Below are 18,660 nucleotides of genomic sequence, written 5' to 3'. Positions count from 1 at the left end.
GTTGTTCAAAAATTTTTCAGTCACGTCTGACTCTTTGTGACCCCATTTGGGGTTTTCTTGGCAAAGATACTGGAGTGGTTTGCCATTTCCTTCTCCAGCTCATTTGACAGATGAGGAAACTGAGGCAAACAGGGTTAAGATGCCCTAGGTCACACAGCTAGTAACTGTCTGAGGCTGGATTTGAACTCAGATCTTCACAACCCTAGGATTGGCATTCTATTTATTGTGCCACCTAACTGCCCTTAAATCTGAGCGTAGACACTAACTACATAACCTTAGACAGATCACTTTACCCCTGTTTGCCTCAGTTTCCTGAACTGTAAAATGGGAATAATAAAAGCAACTCATCTCTCATGGTTGTGAGGATCAAATGAGATAATATTTGTAAAGTGCTTAACACAGTATAGTAGATACCATACAAAGTGCTTGGCATTATTATTAACATTTATTATTATCTTAATTTTATGTATTTTTTTTAAAGTAGTTTGAAGGACATTTATCTCCTTTGATCTTCATAACACTGTGAGAGAGGTAACAGAATGTGGGTTGTGATGAAGAAACAAATAGAATTCAGGTGATTTGCTCAAAATGTATAGTTCATAATGAGAACTAGCTTATGGTAGAAGAAACTGAGGAAGACAGAGACTAAGTGATTTACCCAGGGTCACACAGCTAGTAAATGTCTGAGGCTGAATTTGTACTTAGGTCTTCCTGACTCCAGGCCCAGTGCTCTATCCACTGAGTCACCTATCTGCCTCCAGAGAGCTGATTGGAAGTAAAAATGAGGCTGTTATTATTATTTTTTTTAATGGGGATTAATACAGCGAACTCTACGTCTTTTGACTCATAGCCTGGTGCTATTGCTATCCCACCAGTGGCCGAAAGCTGCTAGAGATCTTAGCTGCTAGCTATCTTAGGATAGCTGGGGCATTGCTTAGGACTTAGGGGCATTGCTAATAACTGAAATTTCTACATTACTTGAGGTTTTACCAAGGGCCTTTGCTTGTATCTTCTCACTGGATCTTCACAACAACTCTCTAGGATTCAGGAGATAAGATAATTAGTGTAGCCTCCTAGTTACTTGGAGAAACCTTATTCTTATCTTGTGGTAGACTTTTTGGGGAATTTTCTAAAGACAAAGTCCTGCTTGAGTGGGTCTGCTTAATACCAGAGTTGGCCTGGTTGGTATTCAGGTGCACATGGGGGAGTGCTATAGGGAAGGGGTGTCTACGTCCCCTACAACTTAATCTCATGTTGGTTCACAATATTGCAATTATACAATTACAATATTGCAATACAAAATGTGTATTACAGCAAAGACTTGGTGGAGATGAGGGGAATATACCCTGGGATTTTATGTACTGCAGGAATAAGTGAATAAGTGTTTGGGGCCTTTATTATAGTAACCAATTAAGGAGCAAATTGTCTTGTCAGACAGTAGGATGTTTCTTTTTAGTTATGCCACCAGGTGGCAGCAGACACACACACAAGAGTATTCATCTGTGTCTTAATGGTATAAAAACATGTACCTCTCCTTCATTGAATAGTATGTTCTCTAAAACACTAAAATTATAAGAGAATAGCAAAAGGATATTTTATAGATTATTGGATATGTGGATTTGAGTTAATCAGACTGAAAATTATACCTTAAAACAGAGATTCTTAATCTTTTTTTTGGGTCCTAGCCTGCCCTTGTCAGTCTGATTAAGCCTGTGGACCCATTCTTAGAATAATATCTTTAAATATCTAAAATAAAATACATAGGATAACAAAGAAATACAATTATGTTGAAATAAAGATGTATTTTTTCTGATTTAAATTCACCAATTCCTGAAAAATCTTTACGTGGATACAGGTTAGGGATCTGTGAATCTCAGGTTGAGATTCCTGTCTTATAGATAAGGTTGGCTTAAAAAAATTATGTAGCAAATACTGGAATTACTTTGTGATTATAAAAATATTCTTTTAGTGATTCCATTTATAAAACAAATTCTTAAAAATACTTAAAATTACTAATGGAAAGGAAGTAATGATATGACTGGTTCAAAATATTGACATAAAAGTTAGATTTGTTGTCCTAATTTTTGTGGAGAAGGATTAAATAAATGCTTTGAAGAGCTTGCTAATTAAAAGAATCCAGTGGTGAATCTTGTAAGGTCAAGAATGCTTGTTGCCATATGAATAAATAGTTTTTTTTTTATTTACAAATTTGGATTTTCTTAGATTTCATTAGAATTTTCACTAATACTTTGAATAAGTCTGTTCTGGAATTCATAATATCTTATGTTTATATAGTATTTCAAAGTTTACAAAATATCTTTTTTCACAACAATCCAGTGAGGTAGGAAGTGCATATGTTATTATCTCCATTTTATAGATGAGTAAGCCAGGGCTTAGAGAAATCATAACTGTCTCATGCTCACATGGCTAGTAAGTGTCAGAACTGCATCTTGAACCATCCTCTGATTCCAATTTCAGTGTTCTTTCCATAGACCAATTCTTTTATCTACCAATCTATTGTTAAGTGCTGATCTGTGGCAAATTTTTGCTACCAAGAGGTCTTACTTATTAAATTCTATTTATTTGTATTTGTATAATTATTTGTAAATTGTTATAATAACCATATAATCATGTATCTATGAAATATATTTATAAATCGCTTATCCATAACAATTGTTAAATTATTTCTGCATGCTTTATTAAAGTATATTTATTTATAATTTTCTATTTATTTTTCCTGGGCCTGTGATTTCACCAGTGTAGGCAACTTCAGATGAGGAAACTCATTTTAACCAAAGCATATCTGCAAGTATTCTTTACCTTATAAGCTTAAAAAGTTAATTGTGTGGCATACTTAGAGGTTAAGTGATTTGCCCCGGGTAACACAGTTTGTATCAGAAACAAGTGCTCTCTGTAGCTCTGGTAGCTTTTTATGGTCAAAATGAGATTTTCTGATTCTAGGCTTAGTACTCTATCTATGTGTCACCTTGCTGCCCTAGTAGCCATTTAATAAATGTTGAAGTAAGGGGCAGTAGGTGGCGCAGTGGATAGAGCACCGGCCTTGAAATCAGGAGGACCTGAGTTTAAATCTGGCCTCAGACACATAACACTTACTAGCTGTGTGACCCTGGGCAAGTCACTTAACCCCATTGCCTAGCCAAAACAAAACAAAACAAAACAAAATAAATGTTGAATTGATTTGACCAATATACTTGCACAGAACTCTTTTGTTCTTTGGTTAACAAGAAGAAACAAATAAAGATTGAGGTGGCAAAGGAAACATCACATCTTTTTTAAGTAGTTCTGTTAAATACTTTGCAAGCTTTGAAGTGCTATGTAAGTGTTAGCCTTTACTGTTTTTGACCTTTTTTTTCCTGGAAAAAATTATATACAGTTTTTATTTTGTCTGTGAATAATGATAATTTTATAAGCCAGTGCTCCAAGAAGAAAAAAGAATAATGTTGGGATGAAAGACTAGCTCATCCAACTTCCATCTAGGATCTTGAAATGGTATGGCGTGGTATCTGTACAGTACTAGTATAGCCCTTAATTGTATATATGGCAAAGTACCTTTTTGCATAGTAGATTTCCAATCTTTCAGAAGATAAAAAAATATATGTTAGGGTCATAAGGAAATACCCTTAAAGGGAAAACAGATCAAAAATAGAAAATTCTTCCCTGTGTTCAGAGAGGGAAAGAAAAACCAACTGTAAAAGGCAGCCTGAAATTCTTTTGAAACTAGCAAAATAGAAATAGTTACTATGAGCTCTCTCTCTCTCTTTCTGTGTGTGTGTGTGTGTGTGTTTTCTGCCAGTAGTCATAGTTTTCAATCTTTGCTTGGAAACAGAACTCATTGCATCATCTTCTTTTGCCAATAAAGAAATGAAATGTGATTTGTAGAATAATTTCCAAAATTGCCTTGGGAATTAGAATATCACCATTCCCTCTATCCTATAAATGAGCAAATAGATGATGACTATTATAAATAAATCACTCATTTTAAAGGAAAAAGGGGTACAGGATTTTTTTTTCTTAGAAATGAGTGAAACCTCACTACTTTGAAGATGGTTTTAACAACTTATTTCCACTTGACGTTTTAATCATGCACATATAAAACTGGAGGGCTTGCCCTTTACTGGAGAGCTGACTGTCTTTGATTAAGCTGTTATAAGCTCTAGGTACCTAAGCATACCTAAGCATAGTGATATTTTTAACTTAAATTCTCTTACTCTGTTTAGCTTTCGTTGTAAGACACAGGATGCAAACAAGCATTAAAAGCAAAATTGCTATCCTGTAACTACTCTTTGTAGGACTGACTTATTTACATATTTTATAATCTTGGTATTAATTATGGAAGCATTGCACTATTCGCCTCAACTGTAAACATTTCTATTCCAATTTCCCATTACCATAAGTTCTACATCACTGCCCAGTAATGTCTATTTTAAGTTCTATCTAAGCAAAAAAAAAAAAAAATGTGAAGAAGATGAAAAAAAAACTTAGAAATATGTCTGAACCTTCATAATTCCGATCTGCCATCTTTAGATTTCTGTTAGGACAGAGGTGTAACAAAGAAATTGAATCCACAATGACCTGAAGATCTTTTACCCAGTAGTTTTAAACTCTTTCCTTATAACAAAGATGAACCAAGACACTAAAAAATAGCAAAATTGACAGAATTTCATCTCTCTGGCTTATCCGAGCCTAAGTGATAGAACATATTTATAGCTCACGATTTTTTACATGATTCTCCAACAGCCCTATGAGGCAGCACAAGTATTATTATCCCAATTTTAGAGATGAAGAAACTGAGGTTAAGGGACTAGCCACACAGCTAATAAATGGAAGAGCACTGGCAGCTTTCGAACCTGTTTTGTACAGCTTCTGCAACCTACTGGCTGGATTAAAAAAAAATAATTAGTAAAATAGGGCAGAGGCAGCTAGGTGGTACAGCAGATCCAGTGTTGGGCCTGGAGTCAAGAAATCCTGAGTTCAAATTTGGCCTCAGACACTTACTAGCTGTGTGACCCTGAGCAAGTCACTTAACCTTGTTTACCTCAATTTCCTCATGTGTCAAATGAACTGGAGAAGGAAATGGCAAATCATACCAGTATCTTTGCCAAGAAAATGCCATGTAGGATCACAGAGTCATACACAACTGAAATGATTGAACAACACAAAAATAGGGCAATGGACTCTAGCTGTGATAGAGATGAGGAAGGCTGGGAAGAATAAAACCTGCTTTCCTCATTGTTTGTTCACTATTTGTGAAGTATTGTAATCTCAGTGAATCTGCTGATAATGAAATGAAGTATTAGGGCAGTGGAGCAGTAGCTAGGAATATTTCTATCTGGGGCCAAATCAGATGGAGAGAGTGTGAAGGGATGGTGGTGATTTGCCCAAGGTCAAATATCTAGTAAGTAGAAAAGCTGGGATTTGAACCTACAACCTCTGATCCAGTGTTCTTTCTACTCTGTCATATTGCTTTAGTTTGTGGATATAGAAATTGTGGCTTAGAGAGGTAAAGTCCAGGTCACATATCAGGTAAGTGGTAGAGCTAGGATGATATCTATTTTTAAGTACCTGACAGGCTGTCATGCATTAAAGGGATCAGATTCATTCTGTTTGGTGCAAGAGGATTCATTCTCTCTAGAAAGTCAGATTTAGGCTTGAAGAAAGAGGGGAGGGGGCGGAATTAACAATTAGATCTGCATTGTGCAGATGTCAAATTTGAGGCACTGCTAGTGGTTGAAGCAGTTAGTGAATAAGATTAGGGGAAAAAAAAAGGAGAGAAGAGGAAAGGGTTTAGGATAGAGCCTTGAACACCTGACATAAGGAATCAGGAAGAGGCGCCAATGAACAGGAGAAAAAAGGGATAACTGGAAGCAGTAGAATGAGAGCTGGTAGTTTATAGTCACAGAAACTAAGGAAAAGATCATTGAGGGAAAAGAGATGTTCAATAGTATTTAATGATGCAAGAGGGGTCACTATGAAAAGACTATCAATTTACTAACAAAGAAATCATTGGTAATCTTTGAGAAAATAAGTTCAGTTGGGTAAGGGAGGGGGCTGGAAGTCAAACTGTTAAATGAATGGTATGGATGTGGAAGCACCAAATAGAAACAAAGAGGTGGGGCAGCCAATTGATATCATAGAATGGTTGAATAAATCCCCCCCCCCCCCCCCCCCCAGTCCTAGGAAGGAGTATATGTATAAGAACATAGGAAGGAAATGGTAGAAACAGAGAGTGAAGTTGTTGTGCATGTTAGAGAGAGAGATAGAAAATATATATGTATCATAACTAGGTCCCAAAAGATTGAAGAAAGTGGAATTAGGTGGTAGTCAGAGGGATTAGATGGGGAGTTGAGTAGGAGATTGGACTCCAAAAATTCCAAAGTTGCTTACAACTCTAGGATTAATGGAAAATTAGCTCTGCTTAATGATTCGGGCATAAAACTTGCCTTCTGAGATTTAGTTCATAACTAAATTGCACGTATTAAAAATTCTAATAAAAATAGTTTTGATTCAGGTGAATCTGAAGTAACGTTTCTTAGCTAGCAGCTGGACTATTTGCAAAAATGGAGACCTCACTGAAAAAGAATTCATGGTACAACATGACCTGCATTTATTTGACTTTCACATGGCTCACTGTGTCATTTGTTTGATTACTACAATATGATACTTTGAAAGCAATTATACAAAAATCTTTTTGTTGCTACAATAAAGCAATATTCTACATAAAATAATTTATTGACTTGGATTTTTTTCCTTATTCTTTCTGGTAGCTGCGGAGATACAAAGGTCTTTGAATCAACTTGGAACACCTCAAGACTCACCAGAATTGAGGCAACAACTGTAAGTGGTTTTTTTTTTTTGCCCCCACAACCAAAGAAATCCATTTCTGTGTTATTTGCAATATAGTGTGTTATTTGCAGTGTAAGAAGTATATATGAAATGAAACTTAAGCTTTTCCATTAAAATCCATCATTGCTCTTTTTAAAATTTTATCATTCCAAAATTGGTTACAAAGTGTATATTTGCGAAATGTTTTAGGATAAACAGTCTTTTAAACAAATGGTTGTGATACCCATGGACCTTAGTGGGCCTTTGCTTTTGAAACAGGTAGTTTCAGGCTCTTATAGTAGAACCACAGGCATCTTTGGGCATCTCCAGGGCAAGTTCTCATCTGGTTCTGAGACTGCTTTGAAGAACCATCTAGAAGACTTCTGGTAGGTTCCAGAGAAGCCCATTATGCCTGAAGGGGCTGACGGACTCTCTCTACCCTACAAGTAGGGTGCTATAGACTTGATGGGGGAGACATTAGATTCTGGGAAAGGATCTAAAGATCAAATGGCATCACTCAGTGGATAATGGGAGTAAATGGCTCCCTTTGTCTACCCTCTTCATATCTAAAAAGAGGTAGGGGACAGCTGGTGACCATCTCATTAATTACATCTGCAAATGTTTCTTGCCACCTTCATACATTTTATTATTGTGATACTACACCACCTTAAAACTACATGGTGGGTTTGCTCTGGCCCAAAATGTTGCTTTTGATATTAGAAGTCACCAAATTTTTAATTAGTTGGAAATGCATTAAATGTGAATACTCCGAAGAGAACTTATGGTTTAATATTATTAGTGTTTTCAAGAGAGTGAATTATATATAGAACATTATTGGAGATAGATTATTGGGGATTTATTCTGTATATATTTACATACATACTTATCATCTTCTATATTAAAATGTGAGAAAATCAAACATTGAATTTATATTTTATATTTGATTCTATTCTGTAATTGGTTCTATTCTGTAACTGACTGAGCTGTGTTTTTTTGTCTCTGAGTTAAGTTCAGAAGTTTATGAGTCCAGAAGTTGTTTTCCTCTCTTGAATTAAGTTTTAAAAGTTGTTTTCCTATAAATAATTTTAATGGAAAGAAAATCATTATCTCTGTACCACTAACTGCCCTTGTACAACTAAAAGAAATCTATTATCCTCGAAGGGTACAAGTGGATGCCAGGGAGTCTGGTCTATTATCTCTGTAACGTAGATGGATGACTGTCCTTCAAGAAAACATGGTCTGTTATCACTAGGACATTAACCGTGCGGGTGGACACCACCAGTGAGCTTTCCATAACAAGATGGAAGGAAGCGTTATTTCTAGCCCTACATTCCAGACTGCTGTCCAATCATATTGTTTTACATCATCTATGACATTTCAGACTTTGTAACCAATCATATTGTTTGCCATCTGTGGCTTCCTGTTCTTTGTTCCCTTGTGTTTTCAAAAATTATATGAAGCCTATTAAGCCCCATCTTGTGGTCTTGGCTTGTGCCTAGTTCATTTTTATTATTGGTCACTAGTCTCACCAATAAAATGAACATGCCCTGGACTTTGTTGCCTCAGTTTACCTTAATTTTTAAACATAACAAATGTAAGATTCTTATGAGTAGAGATTATGTCCTTCATTGTAATTTTATCCCCAGTGGACATATATTAGGCACTTAACAGATACTTATTCATTGATTGATGCATGGAGTCCAAGTCTGGGAGTCAAGATACTTGTTCCTTTTCTCTCTTGATAACTCCCATGGTTAAATCACTTCCCTACTCTGGCCTCAGTTTTTTTATTTGTAAAATGAAATACTGAACCTCTATGTTCCCTCCCAGTTGTGATGTTCTGTGATTCTAATAAGATTTTATGGAGTTCAAATAATTTTAGAAATGATTTTTCAGAGGAATGACAATCTTAAGTAGATAATTTAGCATTTCATAGCCAACATAGAGGCAAAGAGGTAAGATCTATAGGGCAGAGAAAAAGGAAAGGATAAACGATAGGGCCAAGTATGGCTTGACAATTTGAATGTCACCTGTTTCAATCCCACCATCTTAAGTATTTAGTAGGAAGTGGTTGTGCCAGGGACCATATTAGGTGCTGGGATTACAATTTAAAAAAAAAAATTCTTGTCCAAAAGGAACTTAAACTTTGTTGAGAGAAAACAGCATATATGTTGAAAATTAAATACAAAATATATTCACAGTAGACACAGAGATATTTTGAGGTGAAGTTTCAAACAGCTGGAGGCAATAAAAAGAAAGAGTGTAAGGAAAGTTTGAATTTGAAGTTTTAGAGGAGAGCTTATGAAAACAAGGGGCAGCTAGGTAGTGCTGTGGATGAAACACTGGGCCTGGAGTCAGGAAGAACTGAGTTCAAATCCAGCCTCTGATACTTACTGGTTGTGTGACTCTAGTCAAGTCATTTAACCCTGTTTGCCTCAGTTTTGTTATCTGTAAAATGAGCTGGAGAAGGAAATAGCAAACTACTCCATTATCTTTGCAAAGAAAAACCCAAATGGGGTCATAAAGAGTCAGACACAATTGAAACAACTGAACAACAACAGGAAAACAAAGTAAAATTTAATAGGAGTGATGAATTTTTTGGTTAAAGTTGTTTCAATGAAGTTAATAAGGAATTGAAATCTTGAACGTTTAGAATTGATCTCCAAGAAATCTTTAATAAGTTATAGGTTTTTTGCAATTTTGTAACTTTAAAAAAAATTAAAGATGAAATCAGAATTTAAATCAGGATTAGACTTTACTCCTTCCATTCTATTCATATCTACGAACCTCTTGTGTATAGGTTTAAAGATGGAAGGGACATATAAAGATCATCCAGGCCAGTTCCTGCATTTTACAGATGAGGGAACTGAGCAAGATCAAATGCCTTGTCCAATGTAACAAAGGTAATAAGTATCAAAACCAAGATTGTAACCAAAATCTTCCAACTCCAAATCCAATTATATTCTACCACTATCACTAGAGAGAGAAGGTTTTCTTATAATTTTTCAATTATATCAGGAATTTTAATATGAACGGTGTCTAGAACTATGTCAGGCACTAGGGATAAAAATGCAATGAATGAGATAATCCCTACTCATAAAAACTTACATTCTAATGAGGGACATAACAATTATGCATGAGTACGTACAGAATAAATTCCCTATGTTCTATCTCAATCAGAAAATTAGTGTTCTACATACAATTAATTCTATTGAAAACACTAATATTAGACCAGCAGTTCTTTTAGGTTTACTCACATTGAACATATATTCCAATTAATTAAAAATGCATTCACATCTACTGTCTAAAGCATTATTTGGGGCTAGATCAAAAAAATCCACCATCTAGTTGTAAGGTGCTGGAATACCACACAAGTAAAATGTATTCAAGTGATGAGAAGTATTTGATTGTATGCTTCTTAGAAGTTGTGTAAGCAATTTTCATCTTTTTTTCCTGTTGGACTTTCTTGGCATGATTAGGAAATGCTAACAAACTTCAGCAAGTTGATTGACATTTTCATGTAGAAACTCATCAGTCACCTGTCTTGTGTTTAGTTATAAATGTGACAATGAGTGGAAATCTTTCCCAAGAATTTTTATCCTGGGGCCTTGAAATTTAATCAAAAAGTTTCTAAACTGAAAAAGAAGGAGGAAGGAGAAAGCTATAGGGAGAATTTCATTAATGATTTCCAGAAATTCATAGAAGTAAAATTCCAAGAAATTCAATAAATCCCATGGACTCATTTGTCTGTACACAGATACATCTTGACAGGAAAAAAGTAGGTGAGTTTGGGAAACAGATCACAAACCCAACAGAGAGGCATGATAGATAGTGATGGTGGACTTCAGTTAGCTGTACGTTTACTGGAGCTCTCATTACCAACAACAGAATAGCTAATAATTACTTGACTTTCCTTAATGATTCTTTTATCCCTCAAAAGATAGAAGATTATCTACTAGGAGTAATTGTATTCTGGGTTTGATTCTCAGCAATCAGGAAATGATTATTAGGGGTGATGTTAATGATAATATAGGTGAGGAAAGAGACCATTCCACTTTAGAATTTGGGCTATAGAAAAGAGAATATATACAGATACAATATTAACAAATATAGTATAGTTACGTGCACCCTAGATTATGGAAGATCAGATTTCAAAATGTTCAAATATAGAAAAGGTATGGTCCTTGTGCTGAATTTTTGCCAGGGACATTAGTCTGGGAAGAATGAGAAACCACAAGAATGAGGGTCTGAAGACTCAAAGGGAAAGAAGAAATGAAAAATTAGTCTAAAGAGATTGGTGAAGATTCACTGGGAAATCTTCAATCATCTTAGGTAATTTTTAAGGACATACTCAGAAAATGGAAGCAATAGTTCAGTCATACAAAAGTGTGAATTGGTCCTATGATAATAGTAGTAGGTTTAGTAAAAGCCAAGAATGAGGCTGTAGCTGGTAAGGATACCTGAGGACCAAAAGGTATTTTTAGAAAGCTATTTTGGGGAAAACAAGAGAGTGAAAGGACCACTGCTCAGGGTGGGTGTGTCAAAAACAAATGACTAAGAGAAGGAAGAGCTACTCAACTCATAGTTTGTTTCTTTTTATTATGGCACTCTATCTGTATCTATCATTTATCTATGTATCTATCTCCCCCTTTAAGCTTTACAAAGCATTATCCATTTAACTCATTTGATCTTCACAACAACCCTGGAAGGAAAGTGCTATTATTGTGCCTGTTTTACAGATGAGGAAACTGAGGCACAGAGAATTTAAATGACCTCATAGCTAGGCCAGATTTGAATTTAGTTCTTCTTGACTCCAAGTTCATCACTTTATTTGCTGTGCCATCTAGTTTCTTTGCCAAGAAAAAAGACTCTTTTTCCCAGTAAATGACAGAACAAAAAGGGCTGATAGAAACTGAGACAGGCCTAGATTCTCCTTGATGACCTCAAGTTATCTAGTCAAACCCACCTTCCTAAATTTCCCTGTTTCTGACCATTCTCCCAGGTTTTTAGCCTTGGCATTATATTATGCTCAACCTCTTCCTCTCGCTCACCCTGACTATCCAATCAGTAGCTAAATCTTGCTATTTCTAGCTCCACAATATCTGTCACATCAAACCCCTTTTCTCTACTCACACAGCTATCACCTTGGTTTCAGTCTTCTTCTTCTCTCATCTAGATTATTGCAGTGGTCTCCTAATTGGTCTCTCTGTCTCTCCTCTACCTACTCCAGTCCACCTTTGACAAAATACTGCCAAAGTGAATTTCCTTTGGCAGTTTTAGCCATCTCATTTCTCTGCTCAATAAACTCAAGGGTCTCCCTATTTACTCTAGGATAAAATAGAATAAATTCCTCTGTTTAGCTTTTTAAAGCCCTGTACAACCTGACCCCAACCTATCTATATAGTCTCATTAGAATTACTCCCCTGTCCAACCTCTGCCATTTTGCAATCTGGTCAGATTAGCCTTTTCTCTATTCCTTACACGCAATACTCCATCTCCTTTCTTTTGACTTTTCATTCACTGAACTGTCTCTCATGCCTGGAATGTATTTCCTCTTTGCCTTTGCCTCATAAAATCTCTCTCTTCCATCAAGATATAACTTCAGCACCACCTTCTACATAAAACATTTCCTGTTCCCTTCAGCTGCTAATTTTTTTTTTATATCCTTTCCTGATAGTGTCTTCCCTGTGTTGATTACCCCCAATGTATCTTGCATATATCTTCTTTGAATGTTGTTTCCCCATTAGTCTTTGAGCTCCTTGAGAACAGGGGCTGTCTTCTACTTTTTTTTTTTTTTTTTTTTGGTATCCCTGGCACTTAGCACAGTGCCTGGAACTGTAGATGTTTAATAAATAGCTGTTGACTGACTGACAGTATTTATTCTCTTTATTATGTGTGTGTGTATTTGTTTCCCTCATTAGAATGTAAGTTCCCTGGGAGTAGGCATTGTTGTATTCATTGTATTTGTATCCCCAGTGTCTAGCACAATATCTGGCACACAGTAGGTGCTTAATTAATTATTTGTTTGTTAACTCAATTTCTCAAAAACGTTTAGAGTATATTCTTAAAGAAGCGACTAATCAATCTCTAGAGAAGATGTTAGGTCTTTTTCAAAAACAAGGTAGGCCAGACCAACCCCATACCATTGATGAGAGTATTAGATTGGAAGATCAGAGGAACGCTATACCTAGACTTCAGTAAAGCATTTGATAATATCTCAATCAACAAGGAGGTTCCCTGGGGTCTCAGGTGCTCCCAGCCAATGTTTCAAAAACTACCTTTATACTCCCTTTGTCTATCTGGTCCAGAATTAGGTCTCAGATCAATCTATCTGGGAGCAAAGTTAACCCCAGTTGCCATATATATGCACCAACACTTGTTTGCTTATAACTGCCCTGACTAGTGTTGGTAGAGTATGTATGGAGGGGGAATGAGTTCACTGTAGTCCCTAGTTTCACTGTTATCCTGAATCATAATATTAGTCATAACCTTACTTACATTCTTCACAAGGCAATTTAAGTCTTTATCTTTATACCACAGTTAATTTTCTTCTAAAACTGCTTAAATTATATCTGAATACTTTCTTCATATATCTATTTTCACAGTTTTTATTAAATAAATTCTTTTCCTTCTCCTTTGAGATATCAAAATATTCAGCAATGACAGAGACATATCTACTTTAGCAATTAATATAACACTTTTTCTACCCCCTTTAGCACTAAACTATTCCATATGAAAAAGGCAATACCTTAAAAAGAAAGTACCTTACATTAGGCTGCATTGAGAGGAATAGTATCCAGGAAGGTAAGGGAAGGTGATACAGACTGTGCTGTGGTCAGATTACATTTGCTGTGCAATGTTCCATTCTGGATATTACATTTAGGGGGAAAAAAGTTGATAATCTAAGGAGTGAATTGCTTTGAGATTATTCCACCTTTAATAATTTAAGGAATGGGGCATTCTTTAGTTGAAGAATAGACATGAAAAAATTAAGGTGGGATATGATAGCTCTCCATAGGTATTTAAAGAACTATCTATGGAAAAAGGGTTCTTGACCCCAGAATACAGAAGAAGAAACAATTAGGTGGTAGAAGTTTGGAGAAAAAGATTTTAGTTCCATGTAAAGAAAAACTTACTAACAGAGCTGCATAAAAGTGGGTTGCCCTGGAAATAGTAGTTTCACTCTCACTGGAGGTTTTTAAATAAAAGCTGGATAGCCACTTCTGAGAAGTATGAAGCAATATGCTATACCTGTTAGACCAGGAGTCAGGAAGTTGTTGTTGTTGTTGTTGTTGAGTGATTTCAGTCATGTCTAACTCTTCATGACCCCATTTGGGGTTTTCTTGGCAAAGACACTGGATCAGTTTGCCATTTCCTTTTCCAGATAATTTTATAGATGAGAACTCTGAGGCAAACAGGGTTAAGTGCCTTGCCCAGGAACACACTGCTAGTAAGTATTTGAAGCTGGATTTGAACTTAGATCTTCCTGACTCCAGGCTCTGCATTCTATCCATTGTGTCACCTAGCTGCCCTAGAGTCAGAAATACCTGTATTCAAATCCTTCCTTTGATACTCTCTGTGGGACATGAGCAAGTCATTTAGACTCTTTGAACCTCAGTTTATTCATCTGTTTAATGGGGATAATATTAATAGTACTGCCTCCCTCAGGTTTATTGAGACAATGCATATAAACTTTTTAGAAACTTTAAAATATATTTGTCAATTATCATTATTACCACCAAGTACCCAGTTATAGCCAACTGGAATACCTCCCTGGCACCATGGACAGCTGCTCAGTCCATAAACATATTGTAAAATTACTGGGCACCCATGAATCTCATAATTTTGAATTTTCTAGTATCATTATGGTTTCTATTTGAGCCAGTCTTAACTGAAATAATTTAATCTTTAGAAATGCAGAGAAAGTTATAACATTGAGTCCATGAGTACAACAATGGTTTCCATTATCACTATAGTCCAATTCAAAATAATTTAGTCTTTAGAAATTAAGTAAACTTCCTGAATGTTTTCATTCTGGCAAATTAAACTGTGAAGTCAAAGATTAGGAACTGTTGGCCAGATACAAGAAGAAGGTACAGTCCAAAAAGTTACTTAAATGTGCACTTTGAACACCCAATCCTCAGCTCCATATGTTCTTTTTCTGAGTTCTCATCTACTTACAAGTTATATTTTGCTTTTATCAATGTCTACATACAAATAATATTAGTGCAATCTTTGTTATTAGCAAATATTACAAAAATAAAATTAAAACTTAGAAAATTCCTCTAAAAATCATGTAGGAAAAAGAAAACTGGACTATGAGTCATGAGGCCTAGCTTTAGTCTAGGCTTTGAGATGCTGGTACTCTGTTAAGTCACTTGTCCTACCTGACCTTTAGTTTTTTTTTATCTGTAAAATGGCAGAACTGGTCTAGGTGAACTCAGAGGCTCCTGACAACTCTGATGTTCTATGGTCCTCAGGTTACTAACCAGTTTTTATTTCCACCTTTCAGTGATTAATAACCATAAGCAGACTAGCCACTCAGTGCTTATGATATAATAGACCTGGTAGGATGTTTTTCTGCAATATTTTAGGACCATCTTTAAACAGTTCTTCTGTAGAAAACCATTAATTGGAGTTGGTTTGGGCAGCAGAGTTGTTGACTTAAATGTATTCCTGAACTTTTTAGCTATAATACTTTTGTTTTCTCGCTAGGCAACAGAAGCAACAGTATACAAACCAACTTGCTAAAGAAACAGATAAGTACATAAAAGAGTTTGGATCTCTGCCCACCACTCCAAGTGAACAGGTATCAAACTTTTAGACATGTTGGTAATGTGCTTACAATAAAATAAATTATTAAATTGTATTGTGATCTATTTTAATAGTATATTGGCCACCATTTTTTTTAAGTGTTGTTGCAGGTTAGTTCACAAAGGAAAAAAAAATATTTCTAAGCAGTAGCCTTAATCCATAATTAACCATATGCATGATGCTTCCTTTCCTGGTTCTCCAAACACTTTGTTATTCAAGATTAGAGTATTCTTTTCTTTTTCTATATTCTTTTGTCTATATAATGTGGAGTTTGGAAGGTGTCACCAAGATAAGTTTATTGAGTGTTTCTCTTGAAGAAAAAGGTGCTTAAACAATTTTGTAGTAGTCAAAAATTAACCACAACTAGCTTTGCCTAGAACATTTAAGTTTGGAGTTTTACAAGTCATCTCATTTGATCCTCACAATAAATCTGTGAAGTAGATGCAATTATTATTCTCATTTTCCAGATGAGGAAACTGAGACCTCAGAGTAAGTAATTTGCCCAGGAAAAAATGGCTAATAAGTGTCTGAAGCAAAATTTGAACTCAAATCTTCCTGACTCCAAGTCTAGAGCTCTATCCATTGTGCTGCCTAGGGAAGGAGAAGGGAATAAACATTTATAGAGTGCCTACTGTGTGCCAGACACTGTGCTAAGCATTTATATAAATATTATTTCATTGGATCCTAGCAACAACCTTGCCATTGTTATCACTGTTTTACAGTTGAGGAAACTGAGGCAAACAGATTAAATGACTTATGCAAGGTCACACTCTAGTAAGTGTCTGAGGCCAGATTTGAACTTATGTCTTCCTGGTTCTAGGCCCAGCACTCTATCCAGTGTTATACCTAGCTGCATAGTAAGCATCGGGCAAGAAATCCAGCAACCCGGAAATGCATTGCACATGAGGATGCTAATAAAAACCATTCATTCATTTCTTCATTCAACAGTTACTAAATTCTTAGTTCATACAAAGTAATATGCTAGGTGCTGGGGACATTTCAAAGCTAAACAATGACCTGTCGCTCTTAAGAATTACTTTGTATTTTGCCAATGGAAAGTGACTTCATTAGGTGACTAATTATGAACATGGAAATAGTGAAAAATGAAACAAAACAAAATGTTAGCACATCTTGTAGATTGGACAGCTTAATTCTAGTAAACCTATTTTTTTTTCTTCAGCGTCAAAGGAAAATACAGAAAGATCGCCTAGTTGCTGAATTTACAACTTCACTAACAAACTTCCAGAAGGTCCAAAGACAAGCTGCAGAAAAAGAGAAAGATTTTGTTGCCAGAGTACGAGCCAGTTCCAGGGTCTCTGTAAGTATCTGAAAATTCATGGTTAGAATAAAAATATCATAATCCTTTCTAGGGATTAGACAGTGTGTATATCAGTTCTTAATCATTTTGTGTTTGACAAAAATATTCATTTGTTCAGAAAAATTTTGTTGAGTGCCTGCCATATGCACAGTGAAGATTTTGGTGAATCCATTCTTTGGCAAGTTGTCAAATTCTGAAGCATGTGGACTAAGTATATCCTGAAAGCAGAAGCCTTTCATCTTCCTTTATTTTTACCTCTTTCTGACCTAATTATAGAATCAAGAGAATAGAATGCATTTTATAATTATTATGTCTGTTCCTGTGTCAGTACACTTTAGAATTCTTCAAATAGCCTGCCCTTCATGGAGCACCTCCTTCTTGGAGATCATACAACCCAAAACTTGAATTTCACAGTGAAGTTTTCTGCATGTAGCCAATGATGCTAATATCTGCCTATCTGGTTGTGTGATTATTATTCTTTGAGGTTTTGGATGCAGAAATTTTGACTTTATTGTCTTTTTCTGAGTGTGTGTTTTGACCTTCGTTGTGACCGTAGTAACTTTCCATGGACAATTTTTTTTTCTGTTGTTTGCTCATTTTACAGCCTATTTCCTAACTTTTAACTCTATGCTAAAGTGAGGGCTGTGCTTCCCAAGTGGAGGGGGCACTATCCCAAGCTTCAGGTTTTTTGTGCAGCTGTCTTCCGAGGTAATTCTGGGGACCTGTAAGTTGTTGGCTCTTCCAAGGTGGTCTGATCTAGGGAGAGGTGTGTTTACTTCTCTCCTGTACTGTGTACTGGTTTGTGAGCGACCACAAGCATTCTTTTCAATCCTTGAACTGTGACCAGGGTCCCTGCTTCCTTGGGGCTGCAAGATCTGCTCTGCTAGGGCTCCACCTTGCACTGGGACTAAAACCCACGACCGCAACCCAGATCCAAGAATAGGCAACGCAATAGAGTGCTGCCCCTGGTGCCAGTGAAGGAACCCCTGTAAATCTCCTTCTGACCCATTGATCGATCCCTTTACCATCTGTGGGAGGTCTGGAAACTGCCACTGCTCCCACTGATTCAGTCACCCCTGGGCCCACTCATGGTTTGCTGGGTCCCAGTCTGTGCTGGCATGGCCTGCTCTGGACTCTGTTCCTACTTTCACCCTGGTGCAACAGACCTTTCCTGCCAACTTTATAAGTTGTCCTGCGCTGAAAAGTTGTTTCGTTCTGTCTTTTTGTGGATTCTGCCACTCTGATGTGATTATTATGAAAAGTTTTCAAGTAAATTGAGCAAAGATGTTACATAGATACAAATGAAATTAATATAATTGTGAAGAATGTTTTTGATAGATTGGGAATCCAAAATAAAACTACAAACATTTCAGAGTTAAACTGATTTTAAATTACCTTAAAAAGAAATAGAACTAATATTACCAATGATGATAATGGTTTCAAGGGAGTACTCTATATTTAGCAGATTAGTATTTATCATTTGTTCTACATAGCATATGTTATGAATACATTGCTAAGTTAAGTTTTTTGTGTTTCTTCTAATAGCATGGCAAATTTAAAACAAATTCTGTTTTATAACACCATATGCTAAGTATCTGTTTACAGTAACTTTCATAATTTTATCAAGAGAATTATAACTTTTTCTTCCCTCTTCTCTTTTTTTCTTCTCCTTTTTCCCCTTCACA

At 35.9% G+C, this 18,660-nt stretch overlaps 1 protein-coding gene across 1 annotated transcript in view; it reads left to right on the top strand.

Moving 5' to 3' along the window:
* The window catches only part of STX7 (syntaxin 7), a 60,748-nt gene that overhangs the window by 30,353 nt on the left and 11,735 nt on the right, over positions 1-18,660 (top strand). Inside the window, exons 3-5 of the mRNA XM_027848677.1 lie at positions 6,786-6,855; positions 15,559-15,652; positions 16,838-16,975. Coding sequence (XP_027704478.1) covers positions 6,786-6,855; positions 15,559-15,652; positions 16,838-16,975 — 302 coding nt within the window. The remainder of the gene's footprint in view (positions 1-6,785; positions 6,856-15,558; positions 15,653-16,837; positions 16,976-18,660) is intronic.

The sequence above is a fragment of the Vombatus ursinus genome, unplaced genomic scaffold (genome assembly GCF_900497805.2).
Source record: "Vombatus ursinus unplaced genomic scaffold, bare-nosed wombat genome assembly UNPS02006779.1, whole genome shotgun sequence".
NCBI lineage: Eukaryota > Metazoa > Chordata > Mammalia > Diprotodontia > Vombatidae > Vombatus > Vombatus ursinus.
This window is presented reverse-complemented; position numbering and strand designations above follow the sequence as displayed.